The 18,493-nt window shown below is 39.4% G+C and overlaps 3 protein-coding genes across 4 annotated transcripts in view; 2 read left to right on the top strand and 1 right to left on the bottom strand.

Moving 5' to 3' along the window:
• Window positions 1-1,388: 1,388 nt before the first annotated feature.
• LOC128254892 (melanization protease 1-like) lies at window positions 1,389-2,610 on the top strand. Its single transcript, XM_052984245.1, has 4 exons — window positions 1,389-1,617; window positions 1,684-1,726; window positions 1,786-1,964; window positions 2,021-2,610. The coding sequence occupies exons 1-4, from the start codon at window positions 1,395-1,397 to the stop codon at window positions 2,461-2,463; spliced, it is 888 nt and encodes a 295-aa protein (XP_052840205.1). The 5' UTR covers window positions 1,389-1,394; the 3' UTR covers window positions 2,464-2,610.
• A 4,814-nt stretch (window positions 2,611-7,424) lies between these two features.
• LOC128254684 (odorant receptor 59a) lies at window positions 7,425-8,620 on the bottom strand. Its single transcript, XM_052983904.1, is given in 3 exon segments — window positions 7,425-7,839; window positions 7,897-8,518; window positions 8,521-8,620. Coding segments are annotated over 3 exon segments (1,137 nt in total).
• A 3,592-nt stretch (window positions 8,621-12,212) lies between these two features.
• LOC128254681 (uncharacterized) overlaps window positions 12,213-18,493 on the top strand; it is a 54,553-nt gene continuing 48,272 nt past the window's right edge. Inside the window, exon 1 of one of the 2 annotated variants that reach the window (XM_052983900.1) lies at window positions 12,213-12,551. The gene's annotated coding sequence lies outside the window, so the exon portion shown is untranslated. The remainder of the gene's footprint in view (window positions 12,552-18,493) is intronic. The other variant, XM_052983897.1, reaches the window with a different exon arrangement.

Below are 18,493 nucleotides of genomic sequence, written 5' to 3'. Positions count from 1 at the left end.
CCCCCTCCGTTGTTTGTTTGTTTTAAAGGAAAGAAAACAATCGAATCAGGCCCATTTGGGGTGTGGTGGTAGTACACACATCATCAGCATAATTGTTGTCATCCCCCAAAGCACTCGTCATCATGCTCATTATTGTCATTGCCATTCGGCGGCACTTAAATTTTCAATTCCCCGCCTGGCCGCCGAAAAATTCGCAAATCGAGACCTGCACGTGTCGGGACCACGCCCCCCACAACAAGACGCCCACTGAGTCTGCCGTAACAAGGGCCCAGGTGCACTGAAAGAAAATACTAAAAAAATTCACTTCTTAATCATAGCTTTCCATTTGTCAAGTTATATACATTTGAAGAAATTAAAATTCATAAACATACTATAGCTAATATATTTATTATTCAAAAATATTAAAGTTAGTATACAAATTAAAAGCTCTATAATGTTACGTTTTAGATACATTTTTTTGTACAACAATACACAATTTAAAAACCTGCTTTATGCCATCATGATTTTTTTTCTCTGGGCTCGCACTGCCTTGGTTACACACGTTCTTTCGGTTTATTCGCGTTTCCATTCACATTTTCAGCATATGTTGGGTGAAATGCCTCTTGGCCACATTTATGGCCGCCGCACAGAGTCGCATCATTTGCATTTAAACGGCAGCGCGTTACCTGTGATTAAACGCAACTGCAGGACTGCTCGTAACCAGTTCATTCAGCTAGGTATTTATGGCGATCGTTTAACTTTAACCATTGTGGGCTCATGGTGACTTTTGAACTTCGAACTTCGATTTAAATGTATGTCCCAAAGGTTTTAGTAGGGGGCAAAATTGTTCATCACAAAAAAAAGCAAAGCTTTCCTATGCTTTATACCTTGTTAAAATATATATATATATATTTATATTATATCCTTTAGTTTACATAATATCCTTTAAATTTAATTGAATGTGTTCTTTAAAAACTAATACATAGGTATTGTCTAGATATCCCATATGTTCAAATCGGATAATTTGTTTGGTATTTATAAAAAAAATATTTAAAAAAATGTTTTGTGTTGAGCATAACAAAAGTTAAAACAAAAAAAATTTATTTTATTTCCTAAATGCTTATGCTAAGATACTAATATATACAATTTTCGTTCTAATTTATTTAAAACACGAATGTTCTCCGTTCGAACACAATGTTGTGTGTGATTTTTTCTGTGTAGTTCATCTTACACATCTAGTTCATTTTGCAAATAATATTATAAATATAACCGTTTGATTATATTCTTGGAAAGACTTTAAACGACTATGAAATTCCTGAAAATGCATTGCTGAGTGAGCTGCTGCTTATCTTCAAAGTAGCAATGCAATAAAAACTCAGATTCTGGCCTGCGAATCGGTAAGTCCGGACTTAAGCATGAAGACCGCCGCAGCAGTAATTACATTGCTTCCTTTTCTTACTCTGGGAAATGGACAATCGAGTGTTTCATTTCTGGAACCCAATTGCGGCATTTCCATTTCAGGATCGCGCAATTCGAAGACCAGGGTTGTGGGCGGTCAGGTGGCAGACATGTTTGGAAACCCATGGATGGCCTTTATACAGAGCAGTATCTTTTGTGGCGGTTCACTTATAACAATTCGTAAGTGCTCTATTAGGGAAATAGGCACTTTTGAGAACAAATGAATAAATTCCTGAACACTGTTAGGTTATGTGCTCACTGCTGCTCATTGCAGATCCAATAGCCCTGCGTGAGTAATTTAATTTTTAAATTTTTACCCAATAGATGATAGAGGTCTTCTTTTTATAGCGTGGTTTACCTAGGAGAGTTCGACAGATCCACCAACATTGATTGCTCCAGTAGAGGCTGCCTGCCAAATGCCGTTGGAATCCACGTAGATGCTCAACTAGGTCATCCCAGTTACACGGATTTCGGGCACCATAACGATATAGCTCTGTTTCGATTGGCCAGGCCGGTTCAGTATACTGGTTAGTTAATTGCCTGTCTACCAAGGATCTCTCTCGATTTACTTTCTTTCTTCTAGACTACATCAAGCCAATCTGTGTGCTGACCAACTACGATCCCTTGCCGCTAATCAGGTCATTCACCGCCACTGGCTGGGGTGAAACAGCCTTCAGTCGTGGAAGCAACAGATTGTTGACAGCCACCTTGTCGCATGTGGACCGCTCATATTGCTCCATTTACGGCCGAGTGGATTCGTCTCAGATATGCGTCGCAGGCTACGATTCGCATGTTTGCCGTGGCGACTCCGGTGGTCCATTGTTCGCTATGGTAAACATCAAAGGGGTTCACCGAGTCGTCCAGGCTGGAGTTGTCAGCTTCGGGCATCAAAATTGCAGACATGTATCGGTCTTTACGAATGTCGTGCCCTACGTGAACTGGATCGTGGATGTCGTACGACGTGGAGGTGCTCAGCTCTATCCCCAAGTCCCCAGGCCGAATAGGTATTGGTATTTTTCTGGATGATTGCAAATTCGCAAAAAATACCTGCTGTTTCTTCGGAAACGCTCTTTCCAAAGAATAAAGATTGTATCAGTAAAATTGAATAGTATTTTTCTCTGCCCCGCTTATCGCACTGCGTCGAGATTTTCGCCCTTTACGTGTTAAAATCAATTGTTATCGCAAGATTATCAAATGTGCAGGGGTAAGCATTCGTATAATCGTTTCGGTCCTATTCAAAATGCCACCTTCAGTTTAATCTTTTAAATTGAAGCATACCTTTCGTCTTTGAGGGAAAACAGCATGTACACATGTAATGAAGCTATGCCTAGAACAATATTGGGTTGAAAGTTAAAAACACCTAGGAAACACAAGGATATGTACACTGATAGAAAAAATGGAAATGAAATTCTTATTTGTATGTTTAATGTTTTAATAAAATAAAGTTTAATAATAACTAGAGTGCAAATAAAAAGTTTTAATTATTTTGAAAAAAAGTTCTTATTTGCTTTAAATGCATATTATTAAGTTAAATTTGGTTAACCAAATGGACCCAGTGCAATGTTGTTTGCACATTCTAAAGGTCAAACATTATGCTATGCTTAAAACAATATTGGGCTTAAAAACAGGGATAACTAATTATATACTAGTGCGTAAGCTCAACGAGTTTAATCTTAATAGTTCTAATGCTAAGTAATACATTTTATTTAAATTCAACAACTCTGTAAAAATAAGGGGAAAAGAAGAGTCAAAGAATTTGAGCTCAGACATTATTCTGTTTTCCTATTCTATCAGTTCACCCTCTCTCTTTCATTTTATGTCCCCCTGTCTCTGTCGCACCCAGTCGACAGTGTCTGTCACTTGTTGTCACTGTCAATTAGGCGTAATCCCATTGGCAGAGTTAAAATCCTATCGGCTTGGTGTATTTGCAAGCTTGTGTCACAAGTCAAACTAATTTTCGACCTTTCGTCTTTGGTCTGCCGACTGAAATAACGCTCATTAGTCGTAATGAGTTATAGTTGAACTCCAATCCACATCGGACGCCAAACACTCTTTAGCGGCAATTATGCTGGAGGATGAGGGGGGACTTTGCTTTTTATGGCCCTGATAGTCATAAAGTTTTGAGCTATAAATACTTTGGTCAAAGGCCTTTAGGCCGGGGCTTTAAATGGCTAAAGGGTATGGTAGATGGAGTTGGGGTAGTTAAAGTGAAAGAGTCATAGCGATGTGAGAGAAAGAGACGGGAAGCTGGCTTAGGAAACCGCAAATTGCTTGACATTTGGCACTGGCACACCCAAAGCATCCTTTCCAGAAAGCAAGTAACCTTCCATAACTCCTGCTTACCAACAATCTGTCTCGCTCACTCCCCATACCGCCTTCCCTGTCGCACTCCCACTCGCAGTGTAGTTTCTGTTGTGTTATTGTCACTTGCCAGCGGCAGTCCTGTGTTATTATATCCAAGTTTTCCGTCACACAAGAAGGACAAACTTTTTGTTGTTAATTCGTGCAAGTTTCTGGCAAGTATTTACGTGCTTCGCAGAGAAACAGGGGGGGGGGGTGGGGGGGAGTGGGTGGTCCAGGGTCCTGGAAAGTGAGGGCTAGTAGAGTTACTCGTAGGACGGCTGCTGTTAAAGTTTTGTATGTTAATGGCATAGTTTAGCCAAAATGTTTTTACTGACGCCTGCCGCTCACTTCAGAACATCCGCGTCCTCAAATGTTGTAAGTTTTCCGCCTCTGCACATTTTGCCAGGCTCACATTGCCCGTCTAAAATTAACTTTCATTCGCCACATCACCCTCTCATCGCTCACTTAATGTGCCATTGCCCACGTTAAGTGACTTTCTTATGCCGGTTGTAAAATTTCCCTCTTTATATGGAAACCATATGGATGCTGTTTTTGCCACCATCCTGGTTTTTGGTGCACTCGAAGAATAATTGCCCCAAAAACTATTGCTACAAAGTTACAAACCAAACTTCAAAGCCTACAATTAATTAAAGCTAAAAAGTGTAAATTTCTATAGAAATATAAAAAAATATTATTAAAAGCCTAATAAAGTTAACTAAATGTATAAGTAAACTAAATGTATAAGTTAATAATATTTGTTTATATTTATATGAAAATGTACACTTTTTTAGCTTTAATTAATTGTAGGTTAGTTTGGTTTGTAATTTTGCTTGTTTCAAAATAAAAAGACATTTCAACAGAAAATGAAAGCTTCCATCTAATTTTAAGAAAACTTATTTTGGAATTATATTTATTAAAATGTGTTTAGTGCGAACACCATTTTTCACTTTTTTTTAAATATATAAATTTTTTTTTTTGTAATGTCTTTTTGGTCTTATGAACTTTTTAAGTTTTTATTCAAAATATTTAATATTTCCTCTGAGTGTGAGACAAAACTTGCGCCAACATAGCTGTGGTTAAATATGCCGAGGCTAAGAAAGCTTGTAATTTACTTAAGTACACCGCGCTGCAGAAGTCTTTTTTGCCCATTCTTCGGTCGCAAGTGGCCGTTGGCCAAGCAAAGCCATTGACAAAACTTTCACCGATATAGTTTCAGCCATTTTTCTTTTGATTTACTTTGGAAAACGGTAAACTTTTTGGCCTGCCCACTCGAATGTGGAAACTCTTAATTTTGAGTCAAGGTCGGTGGCTGTTGGGATTTACTTTCAGTTGGCTTAGCTATTATTGCTAATTAAATACAAAGTCGATCGACCTGAAGGAACTTTGGTTGGCTGTAAATTTAGTTGCCCGGACCTGTTGAATTCTGCGGTTCGTGTGCCGTTGAGCAGTTCGAGAGGCTCATGCATGTAAGCACTTGGTGCTCGAGTTCGGAGCAATCCACATCAGCATGGCCATCCTCATTCTCGGCCTTATCCTTTGGATCCTTGTGGCTGTCACGGCAACGGAGGCAGCAGCCACTCGCGGTTGCAACCGTATTAACATTCAGCTTGGCAACAAATTACATTCCACCGGGGGAAGTGGGCAATGAGCCACTTCAGCTGAGTGTTGTGCACTGCAAGAAACAGCCTAAGACATTTCACCAATCAAATGATCAGATATAATCCCTAGGGAATCGAAATAATATATAATTTTTTATATTTTTGTAATGATGATATTGTTTGACAATTGATTTTTATGATTCAGCAATGATGACCTTTTTCTGATTCGCGGTTTTTATGATTATGTTCGAGCTTCGCTATTGCCTTTCGACATGGAGTTTGTTTAGGCTTACGATATTTTATAAAATTGCCGATAAATGGCAAGGTTCCAAATTGCTTTTAAATCCAAGTTCTAAGTGGATCAAATAATTACAGATTGCTTTTTGAGTACACAAAAAATATCTAAATAAATAAAATAAATATAAAATTAATTCAAAACATGAAAAAAATAATATTTGAAATAAATAAGATATTGTAGAGATAAATTCCTGTCAGTTCTAGTACTTACCCACCAATCATTCTTTAATTTTTCGCAGTGCACAAGTATGGCCAACTTACTTAAATCATCCTTCCCAAGTGCAATGGACTTTTGAAGTAACCGCCTGCCTGACTTGCAGACTCCAGTTGAATGGGGGGAAACTCGATGAGCTTGGGCCATGATATTGGCGATGACGAGCTCCCGACCAAATGAGCCAAGTGACCAAATACAATTTCCGTCTGACGGCAAACAGCTGAGTCTGCTAAATGTACAAAGATCCAGTGCGGAAAACTTAAACAAGACGGTTTTAGCAGTTGTTGCTTGTTTTGATTAAAAATTAAGCATGTCCTGGTGAGGACCGAAATGGAAATGGGACTGCGACTGGGACCACAGGACGTGCTTGGCTTGGGGAATTAGGCGGCAAACAGAAGTAAATGCGTTCGGTAATAAATTCAAATCAACTTTGGATGCCCGGCTACATGGTCATCAAATCGATTGAAATACAAAGTCACACCCACACACGCGCTCATTGGGACAGAGCAATCCCAGGATGCTCTTTAGTTTTTGCCAGCTATAAATTGTATCTGTTTGGTCGGGTCCCTTTTTGGCTTCCGTTTTACAATGTTCACTTCGGCGATCCGACATGGACTTTGTGCGGACTTAAGCGCATTACGGACTACGGCTGAGACTCCGGCGGCGATTACGGGGGGCTAAGTCTTTTAATGTCTTATCGCTTGTGCAAATAAATAAGCGGGCAATGGCATTCGGCTCAAGTCTCGTTATCCTGGTTGAGCAATTGATTTGTCCGTTAAATGTTTTATGCAAATTTCCGTTGAGTGATTCAATTAGCAAACGTTCAGCCCAACACACGTGACGATTACTTAAAAATTTTAGCGCATGGCCAAACAATATATAAAATGATTTATTTAGAAGGAAATAAATGTGTACTCACTCCAGCTTAATTTTAAAGCAAAATCAATCAGAATATTCCTCCCATTACTTTTTATACCGATTTATCTATTAATCTGTTTCTGTTCATTTCCGCTTCTTTTTTTTGGTAGCAGTGACGGAAGTAGCGAGGCCGCCATTGTGTTCGCAATAATGGCAAATGGCTTCCGGCTAAAAATGCTGTTGTTTAGCTCCTTAGGGAATGGGCCATTAAACTTTCGGCATAAAAAAAATAGCCTGACAAAAAACTAAGCTAAAATTGAGTTTTTTGAGTGTGACTCAGGTATAACTAGATTTTTAAATCTTTTAAAAAGGTGTCAAAAAATATGTTTTCAAGAAATTAACATAGTCTTTCAAAAGAAGTCCAACGGACGCTAAGTTTTTAAATAAATAAATGGCTGGTTTTAAAACATTAGCGACTACGGATTCACCCACATTTAATGTAAAGGAAAAATTGAATGCTGCATGAAATGCCACCTGACTTCGTCATAGATACTCCTCTGATCAGATCTACTAACTCGCTAATCCAGCAATTTTAGCGTTCCCGTACATGGTGAATTATTATAATTAAGGAGTTAACGATTTACCTTAAAATATCGAATAAAAAACAAAAGTTGTATTTACTTTCTCATCCGTATAATGATGGTAAACAGGGAATAGGCACCTTTCAGTGTGGAAAAGAAGGTGTCTAGATGGATCCTCATCATGCCACCAGCCACGGCAGTGTTTTTTTTCAACGATTGCTCCACAAACAGCATCATTTTCTTCTTGAAGCTCCTGTTCTGAGTAGGCCAATTGCAGTTGAAAGCCGCGTAATGGAGCCTTCCAAACCAGTATTCGTTGTCAGTGCCAAAATAGCAGGACGGAAAGATCTGCAGGGGCATGGCCAAGGAGTAGAATATGAAATACATTCGGGCCATGGGCTCAGTGACGAAAAACACCAAGCCTGCAATGCCTATACAGACATTCAGGGCGGTCACCGTGAATTGTATTAACATGGGTAAAGATATGAACCACTCAACGCGGCGGAAAAGTCTGTGGGTGGTAAAAAGGTATAAGAATTTATTATAAATATTTATGTAAATCACTTACTCCAAAAGATGCTTGTGATCAGTGATGCAGGCCTCCAGTTCTCTTTCCGGATTTTTCGTCGGATCCACTCCAACCTCCTTAAATCTCTTGTAGAGCATCTTTATATGAGAGGAGATCAAACACAACACCACAGCCGGAAAGCAATCGCTCACATAGTTCTGCAGCAGTTGAAAGGAGATGCCCACGATCTGGTAAACATTCGCTATGTAATAGTTCCTGGTGGAGTTGAGCCAATCGAAGGGAAACCAGGCGGGATACATCAGGCCACGCTCCACCTTGAACAGAAAGGAGAGCTCGGCGAAGAGGGCGCAGGGCAAGTAGATGCTAATGAAGATGTACAGGACGTTACGGAGTTGCACCCTCACTTGTCCGTAGATTCCACGTTGTTCCGGACCCACGACCCGCTTATCCAGAAGCCTCAAAAGTCTCTCCATTTCCAACACGTCCTTGATTCTATAGGCATAGAGGAGGCACTTTACCGAACAGGCTGTGCAGGTCGCAAAGGTGGTCAAGTTGAGAATGTCCTCGGTTAAAGTGCGATTGCGAAAGAGCGACATTCCCAGGTGAAAGGGATAGCCCAGGGTCACCATCAGATTCAACAGAATACTATAGGAAAGGTAAGATTCCGCCAGGACTGGACACGAAGATGAGCCACTCCCAGCACTCGCCATGTGGTCCAATGGCTATTGAAAAACTCCAGGCTGTTGACTGTCACCTCAGCCATGTTTCCCTGATTTCTTGGCCCTAAAATGTTGGGCCCTCTACTTAAATACGAATGGGTGCTACTAGAATTGGTGCGATTGCCCAATTAGGCAATTAAGCTTGCGTGTCCCCAAAAATTAGGAATTGGACATTTTTGTGGCCACCTGCCGATGAACTAAGGCTTCCCATTCGGGAATCGAATTTAATTACCAATTTCCAACAATCGAGAAGGGGCTTCACTTATCATATGCTTTTAGTCGAGCTTCGAATCTCTATCATGGCAATTATAAATTCTTGGCTTACATTTTTTAGAAAGCTATATTGTATAATATATATATATATCATATCTCATGTATAAATATTTTTAAAATTTAAAAAACCATTTAAATGTATTTAAATTATATACTACGCTGCGGCTGCTAAAGAAATTAATACTGCCTTACGCGGCAATTTGCATTGTGTAAGTTTATGGGGTAAACAAAAGTTAATATGAAACAATATGAACACAATTATCAACTCCAATGAGAAAAGTTTGTGAAAATTTTCGGTTGGAATTTGCTACTTTGTTGTGCAACAATTTGCTGATTTATTCATGTCATAGTTTCAGGTGAGCCCTTGAGCAAAGCTCTCATTGCGTTGCCGCTTTTATAATTAATACAACCAAAACATAAATCTGTATTCTCAGTTGGCTAATTTTGTATTTCCATTGCTGCTTTTGTCAGCGGTTTTTGTCGCTCAAAATTTGTGCTAAAAAGTATGCTACAGAATTTATGGCGCACTCGCTGTCAATTTTACAAGCGTACATGCGAATTTATGGCGCATTAAATTATTCGCTTCGTAAAAATTTCATCGCTGGTCGAGCAGGCACAGGACTTACTTGATATTTCCACATGGTGCATGCAATTAGCATGTCCAGAAGCAGGCGGGCAAAAAACATGTTGCCATATTGTTGACAGCCCCATAAATTGTTGCATGCACGTCCAAATGGCAGCGGGCCAAACACAAAATAGAGAAAATTCGGGGGAAAGCGGGGGAAAACTCCCTTAGCAGCTAACAGCCATTGCATATATTCGCATTTAGATGCATCGCAGCGTGCGGTTCGGGTGCAATCTAAGGTCTTAATTGTAGCATTTGCCAACGAAATTCCCGGCGACATTGTCACACAGTGTCTTTCCCATTTATTGTATGCAAAATCCTCCGTCCCGCCCCGGAAATGCTTCCATGTGCGGATTGCGGATGCCATAACCCAATTACGGCGTACGCCGCAAGTTCCTCTCAGGATGAGAATGTCGTTCAATGTTGAGCATGGAGCATTGACGACTATTTGCACTCTCCATGATGGTAGAAACAAAATTATGTGCATTGTGTTGAGCATGAGGGGGAATAATATCCAATTATTTGCAACAGGTTAAGCAATCTATTATCTCTAACTCGAAGACTACCGCATCTTGGTAATCTAAATAATCCATTTTATGGCACACAGGAAAAGAATTTTGTACATTTCTTTTCAGATTAGGGTTTTATTTAAGATAAGGTTCTTATTCCATAGTATCCTTAACTTTTTTTTTACAAATTATGTTGACTGTATAGAAAAAATTGGTGTCGAATCTGAGGTGTTGCTACTTTTCTTTCAATAACTTTTCTAAAAAATTATAAACAATAATTGGAGATCATTATTTGAAACTCAAATTGCAGTTCCAATTTACCATATTCTTGTTTGATTTTCGAAAACAAAAATTAGTTTTCAAACCACATTTTGTGGTGGTAATATAATAATAATTTTTTTTGACAGTCCTAATTACTTCTTATTTAAATTTATTTTATGCATATTTTTGTGCAAAGTGCACTATGTTATTTTTTTGGTATTTTATTAAAATTAAGCAATAGGTTTCTTATTTTAAAAGATATGTTTGAAGGAATTTCATAAAAATAAGGCATTTGAACTTGTGTTAATGAAGATTGATGCAAGCCAAACTTTTTGTTTAACATACAAAAAAAATGTTTTTTAAATTTAAATGAAATCAAATCGCCTGAAATTTAAATTTTTAGTTCACCCTTCTCGGAAGCTAAAAGCATAATTGTGTTTGCCCTTACGTGGACCAGGATGTGCTACTTGCATTTAATATTAGCTCGCATGAAGCGGGGAATATTTAGGGGCCCGTTTTTGTCCAACGCCAGCGATCGCCCAGCTGCTGTCAGCAAATGAGAGCGACAACAATGTAATTATCGTAATTAAAAGGCAGCGCCAGTCACCGAAAAAGCAGCCCCATCCAAGGCGAAAAAAACAACAACGGAAAACTGCGACCGGTCACGGTGGCCATGAATTTCCTATTAATAGTCGTTCCCAGTGACAAAAACAACGACCAAGATTCACGGCGGAGGCTGAGAGTGTTTGTGGGGGTGGCAAGGGGTAAGCAAGGGGGTTAATGGGGCGACTGGGTGCCAGCTGCATAATTGGGACAGGTCGCTAATTGTAAAACGGTGCGCATTAATTGCGTCTGCAGCGTAGCGCATTTTGCGGTTGCCTCCCCACGGCATCCCATTCAAGAAAGCACCCTCATTCCGCGGGGACCGCAAATTGCGATGATGAAACGCTTATGCAATTGCACCCTCTTTGTGAAAGATGCGGTACGTGTTGCTTTTGGGGCGGATGCAGCTGCATCCGTAATGCGTTCTTATCAGTGATTCTTATCAGTGCCTTAACGAGCCCGAACTCACCACTCCGGAATGCCGAACAATGCCAAACAGCTGAGTGAGAAGAGTCCTTTCCGCTGCGCATGTGCAGGATACGGACAGAAAACATCGAAAGATGTTAGGGGCTAAGTGAAATCAAATTTTAAAGAAAGATTTTAAGTCAATGAAGTCTTCATGTTTGTACATATATTTTTATTATAGCCTTGCACTAAAGCTATATTTTCAAATATTTGGGCTTAGTAAATGACATCAATAATACATGCATTTTCCTATGCGAAACCCAGCTGCTCACAAATGGTACTTGCAAACTTTAACTTGCAAAACAAATTTCCTTAACTTCAGAGATATTTTGAATTTTGGAAACCGATTTAAAGCCACAAAGTATGGTTAGGCAATCAAGCATAACTTATTTGTTTAGCAAAAATATATATAATCAGAATTTTCAATTATGCATGACATTAAATATAAGCCTATATTTATTTGTTTTTTTTTTTCTGTCCATGTATGTTTAATTAAAAAAATCGTTCGTTAATTGTTTTCTCTAAAAAGCCGGAATTACATTTGCAATAAAATTTAGTTACTTATAGGTGTGTATAAATGTATGTTTCATTCAACAAGGTTTTCGTTAATTTTTTTCTTTAGAAAGTTTAGTTTAGTTATTCATAATATTGAATATTTAAAAAAGTTCTCTGAAGTTAAATGCAACAGTTTACTTTCGACTTTCAAAGTTCGGCTTATCAGAGGCGAAGCCGGCGCTTCCAGTCTAATCAGAAACATCGCTGGAAGGCTCCAAAAAGAGAAGTAGAGAGAGTGCGAGAGCAAGCACTAACCTGCCTCAACGACGCCTTTCACTTTCTCCCAGCGCTCATCTGCTGGTCCACAGACCCACTCGGCTCGTAAGCCGTCGGCAAGTGGGTTCGTTTTTGGGGCGTGGTGAATTTCCGAGCGATTATAGCCGACTTTAAGGCTGGAGTTACGATGTCTGCCAGCGGTTGGCAGTTCGTTTTGAAACGCGTCGCGGCGTGGTTGTGTGTCCATCGAGATAGACCCAGAAATACTTTAAGAGGTATCCCGATCCCATCGAACCATAGATCGCGTGTTCAGTGAAGTGTTCAAGAAGCTAGTGACAAGTCTGTAAAAATGGCAGCGACTATAATGCGAATCAAATAAATCTGTGAGAGTTCAAAAACCATATACTCAAAACATAAATCAGCAAATCCAGTTTTATTAATTTTTCAATTTGGAGTATACCCCTAAAGGTATGTTAAGGTCAACAAATTTAAAAATTAAAAAGCTTACTGGAGAATTTGGCATTAAAAATTATTTTTATACTTGGTATTGTATTTAAACTTTTAATTAAGCTGGCCACAAGCAATAGCAGCTGTTGGCTGAAGCAAAAAAATTTTATTTAATGTGCATCAGAAAAAAATTATTAAAAACAATTGGTTTATTGGGCTTTTGGCTGATTCTCTGACTGTTTCTGTGCAAATTGTTTGAGCAGGTGTCAGCCGTTTGGGGCGTGTAAGTAATGTCATTGTCCAGACAACGGATTACGCAAATCTCATTCAGCTCTACTCAATTGGTGACCTGCATCTGTGTGCATTCACGAAGCTGTTAAGCTGGACCAGGCAAGAGCCAAAAAAGATGTACAAGTTATAAATAAGTAAACAAGATAATAAAAAAAACTGCACTCACTGAGTTCACTCAGATGAAAAAATCCTTGTTAAATAGAACGATAAAACGGGCGCGTAAGTGAAAAGTAAATAAAATATTTCATTAATTTACGCTAGGGGAGCTGCAAGTCCAAATGACTGGCGGAAAGGCAAGTCTGAAGACCGTATGGAAAAATCAGAAATGGAGCCTAACGAAATCACTCATACGCCGTGTGTGCGCTGCCACTCCAAGTGTAAAATTGTTTTTTTTTGACATTGCCTTTGGCTCGAAACCTGGCCAAGGACCAGGGCCACTGTTTTCTTTTTCGGCAATTAATTAATTAAACTCCTTTGTTTGGTTCGGAAATTGCGGGTACCAATTAACTCGGACCCATTTCGCCAAATGAAGAAATTATGCTTCTTTGATGTCAGCACATTTCTCTAGCTACTGGCTTTCAGACTTATTATCCGCTTCATTCAAGTTAATTGCCATCCACCAACATCCAGGCACCTTAAATCCCGAGCCTCTGCTTCAGGTCAGTGTTTTAATTTTGGGCATTTACCTGCACGCTCTTAGCCGGTGTTTACTTTCACTTACCCCTCCAATCCACCCATTATTTCTTAACTTTGCATACAAATGGGCCGACTGGGCGCTTCTGCTTTATGAATGCAAATTTGCACAGCCTCCTGCTGATGCCTGCAGTTTGCCATTGACCCACGCTGCGAAGGATGCTGTGGTGTCACAGTCAGTTTCAGTAACTTATTTGCATACACTCGCAGAAATTTTGTGGGGTATTGTCAAATACTGATATTAAATTCGCGTTTGTGGTCTTTGTCTTAATTAAAACCACTTTAAATGTCACAAGTTCCTATGGATGCTTAAAGTTCTTAAAGTTTTTTAAGAATATAAAAAAACTTTTTTTGGTTTCTTAATTTATCGCCTAAATAAAAGGGTACTCTTATATTATATTGATTTTAATTTAAGTTTTAAAATTTGATTACCTGCCTTATATGTTTTTGTTAAACTGTATTTTCCCCGAAAACTTTCTCACTTTACAGTTTTAATATTTTAAGTCCTGAAACTAAGAAATAAATTTTTTGATGTGATGTTCTTTGGAACCAAATTTAGGAAAAGTATATTCAATATTTAAATAAAACTTTAAAAAGTAGTAATAGGAGTAATTCTTAAGAGTGTGTCCCAGTCAACAATAACAACTAAATACACAGGAAGCTGCAAGTAGTTGGTCGTTATTGTTTTGCCTTCCACTTATTTGGCGTTTACTCAGTGCTTTCTATTTGTTTAGAGCTGTTCTAGGGCAAAACAGATATTGCAGATGTGGACTCCCGAATAACGGATTCAATGTAAATAAGGAAGCGGATGCCAAGAAAACCCAGTTAAATTGATGGATTTAAAACCTAAAACAGCCACACGAGTTTGGGCTCAAATTTCATTGACTTTTTTTCTCTCTCAGTCATTCTTGAAGCTTTTGTGGCTTCTTACGTTATCCTTTTTGGTCACTCGGTAAAGGATTTTGCATAATTTCCGAGAACCTACTTAGAACTCCTTCCAGGAACATAATTACGTGGACGATATATCTGTGTTTATGTACACAAAACAAAAATTTTAAAACAAAATTAATTTCTGAGATTTTTTAAATGAATAACAACTTTTATCTGCTGTTTATTAAATATTTAATGTGGCTTTAATAGAATTATAAAATTTAGAAAGAATATTGTAAAACAATTTTATTTACACAACAAGATAATTTGTTCTGTGTATGTGTGCAGTTTATGCATGCGTTTCATTTAATTATTATTTGGACTAATACCTTAATGCATTTAGCCACAAACACAAGCTGCACAAATGTAATTAAAATATATATCACAAAAACAAAAGTTTATTTAATTAAATCTAAAGATTCTGAGAGCGTTTGCACACTCCTTAATTGAAACCTGAACTTGAATGAAATTCTGGGAATAAGCTATGTGTGGGCATCAATCTTTTTAAGCCCTACAAATCGGCTTAGACGGTTGGTAAAATATTAATTATGCACTGGGTATATGTACAAAGATTTCCTAATTGCACTCGAAGGCCAAAAATTAACCCTCTTATTTGTGGAGAGCCTCTTATATAACTCCTGAGCATAAACATTTGGACCAATGTTTGTACTAAGCAGCTGACATGCAACCAATTAATTAAGGACAACTGTGTTCACAGCTCATAAAAAAAAGCCCCCCAGACAATCAATCTAATTGGCAGAAAAGCAGACAGTCTCAATTAAATTGGCCCCCAAAGTCCACACGAAAAGGGCCAAAAATGTTGATCTCTTAGTCGGTCCCGTTGACACGCCCAATCGTTAAACAATTTAGTTATTTTATCATTTGCCGACTGCCCCACAATTTTACATTAAATTAGTTATGACTGTGGCGTGTTAAACGTTAATTAAATCGCCTGATTTGTGGTGAGGCCAAAACAAATCAATTATTTAAGCGATTTTAAATGCCCTGATTGACGGGCTGTTAAAATCCCGCCCTCGGACACCCACTCATTAATGGTTATAGATTTTGCCTGGCTTTGAGCATCAATTAGGGGTCAACAAGGTAAAAGGTTATTTACTCTTCAGCTTTGATTGAGTATTCTTGAGACCAATGCTTTTTTATGGGCCGTGATTAGAGATGGCAAAGTTATATTGATTTAGTATTATCGTTTAGTTATTACAATAATGTATATTTGACTATAAAAATCATTTTAGTACTGGAAAATATATACAAAACTAGCAAAATATTTATAAAATTGAACGATTATTCTCAATACTTTTGTAAATTATTTTTATTTAAATATCAGAGATGTACTGATATAAATAATTTTATTTCTTTATGTTAGTCATATCGATTTCAGTATAGGTACATAGTTAACTACTGTGTTTCCTTATCATTTCTCTCCATTACGATCTATGTACAGAAAGGTTCTCGATTTCTTGGCCACCAGAGTGCCATTTCTTTGGCGGTCAGCAAAAGAAACGAATGACAGAATAATTGCCGTCGAATGCCAAAGTTGAGTTACCATCTAGGCGACTGGCTTTTCCCGCCAGTCCATTCTGGGACTTTTGCTCGCTGTCCCTGCAGATGATTTGTGCCTTGCTTTCAGCACTTTTCTTTTCTATACTTGTATTTTTTTTTTTTTTTTGTTATGGCCCGAGGCAGCAGGTGCTTTGAAAGCGGGGTTTCTTTTGCCTGTCCGTGATTGAAGCGCTTGCAAATGGCAACAATTGCGGCGGTTCTCGTTCTCTAAATAACAAATGGCCAAAGACGGAAGGCGGAAGGTGGAGAAGGAGGAAAGTTTTATGGCCCGCCTCCCTAGACGTTTTCCCAGTAACTTGTTTGGCCAAGTGTCGTTGGCAAGTTTTCCCTTCTAGTTTTCCCCACATTTCTGATTCTGGTTCACCGGCAAGCGTTTCCCGGCTGTCCTGTAAAAGTGAATTATGGCGACAGTTGTCAGCGCAAGTTTAAAGCTGCCTACGGAGAGAGGCACATGCAAAGGATGCGTCTGCACTCTGATGGCGGGGAATAGGAAGTAAATGGCACTTCGAAACTGCGACTGGCAAACATATCATTTGTCAGGCCTGAAGACCCGCCAACTTGCAACTTCCTTCAGCTCCAATTGAAGCACAAACTTTAGCAACAGTCAATTGTCAAGGCTGACGGCTGTATGCAGACATTGGGGCAAGGACTCGCTGGCGAAAATGGTCCTCTTAAATTGTCATCTGTGTGTGCGACCTGCACACCAAATCCCCATCCACAATCCCCGACTTCAAGACCTGTTCGCGGGTATTGTCCTGGGCCAAAGGACAATGCCGTGGAGGCTGGCAGCCGGTGGCAGAGCTAAGACAAGCATTTCACCGTCACTTGACTGACAAGTCGTGCGTGTGGGCGTGGTCGCTGTGAGAACGCCACCGCCCCACTTTCACCCCCACCTTTCTTCCCCTTCCCTGCCTCACCACTTTGTGCCCGGCTATTTTAGGACACGTTTGCAGACAGGTTAGGTATGCTGGTGCCAAGGGAAATACCGAGTAAAGCAAATAACTAAGGAATTTGTGGAGAGGAAATAATAAAAGGAATTGCGCAAAATAATACTTGTGATCAGGGAACAAGCTAAAGCACAATAATTTAATTGGGTAAAAAAACTTAAATATTCAGAGAGAACTTAAACAAAGATGACCCTTAAAACTTAAGAAGTAAAGTATCATATGTTTTTAAATTCCCAATGCTCATAAGAGATATTAATCCGTCGAACCCTGAAGTAAAGCCCTTGAAAAACCTACTGGCGGCCATATGTTGGTGTGTGGATTTTTGTTTTTAAGTGCTGGCACACACACTCACACACACACGTTTGTTTTCCCTGGCATTGTCAGGATACGAGGATACGAGTATCCTTTCGCCATGCTGCCTGTATTATTTAATGACGCCATTGTCGTCAGTTTGGTCTGTCCTGGGCCAAGTTGATGCGTTGATTGCTGCCTCACTTGTTCGCCGCTTTTATTAATTTACGAGCTGCGATAAAGGCGAAACCGAATGAAAATGACCCTTGACCGAAGAAGGTGGGTCCTTTGAACGAGATAGAAGTGCATAAAGCGAAAGTTATGTAACAGCTGGAGAGACTGGGCACATAAACATGGCCATTCAGGGCACTGGCATTCACCTGCTGCCGTATACTGGCACATGTCAGGCTACTCCCTTTCACTCTTTTTTTGTGCCAGACAGGCGCAGAGTGGCGCTTCATGTTCAAGGTCCTTGCAAATTGATTGACACGGGCAGGAAATTAAAACAGGTTCGCCAAGGGACTCGGCTTTAAGTCTTTGCATTTCTGGGGGGCACAAATCAACTGAATGTTGGTTAAACAGATAGCTGGTAATCCGCCCAGCATGGCTGGCCATTAACGAAATTGGATTTGATTATTTATACATAAGGGAGCATCGAAGACTGTTCGCAGCGTGATCGGCCACAAAAAGAAGGATGTCATAAATCACATTACAGAGCACAACAAAGCACAACAAAGCACAACAAAGCGCAAAAAACGAAAAAAATGGGAAGTCCTCATGTTTCGGTGGAAGAGGAAGTGTTATTGATGAGCATTTAACATTTGTTATTTCCGCAGTCTGGCGTTTGGCTTTAAACTTTTCGCCGGCATGGCGTCATCTGGGTATCTTTACGACACGAAACGATGCTCCACTCCCCTTCCCACCACTTTCCCCGCTTGTCGATAATTTAGTTAATAGTTTTAGTACGATTCAGATTTTGCCAACGCCAGCTTTTCGCCCTTTTGGCCATTCAATAGGGATTTGGCTTGGAAGGGGGATGAGAATGGGGATGGGGAGCAGGGCAAATGGGATTTGGAAAAGAATCTCCGCTTGACGAGGCTGCTGCTGATGATTTGCCTTTCCGACTGGTCTGTTTGGTCAATAAAAGGGCAACGTCATGTTTTATATTGGCTCTCATGTTGTCGAGGCCCATAAATTAGGGCAAATTCCATTTGACTGAGCATTGTGCGT

This window comes from Drosophila gunungcola (genome assembly GCF_025200985.1).
Source record: "Drosophila gunungcola strain Sukarami chromosome 2R unlocalized genomic scaffold, Dgunungcola_SK_2 000006F, whole genome shotgun sequence".
NCBI classification, from domain to species: Eukaryota; Metazoa; Arthropoda; class Insecta; order Diptera; family Drosophilidae; genus Drosophila; species Drosophila gunungcola.
The sequence above is the reverse complement of the archived record's forward strand: the minus strand, read 5'-3'. Positions and strand labels throughout refer to the sequence as shown.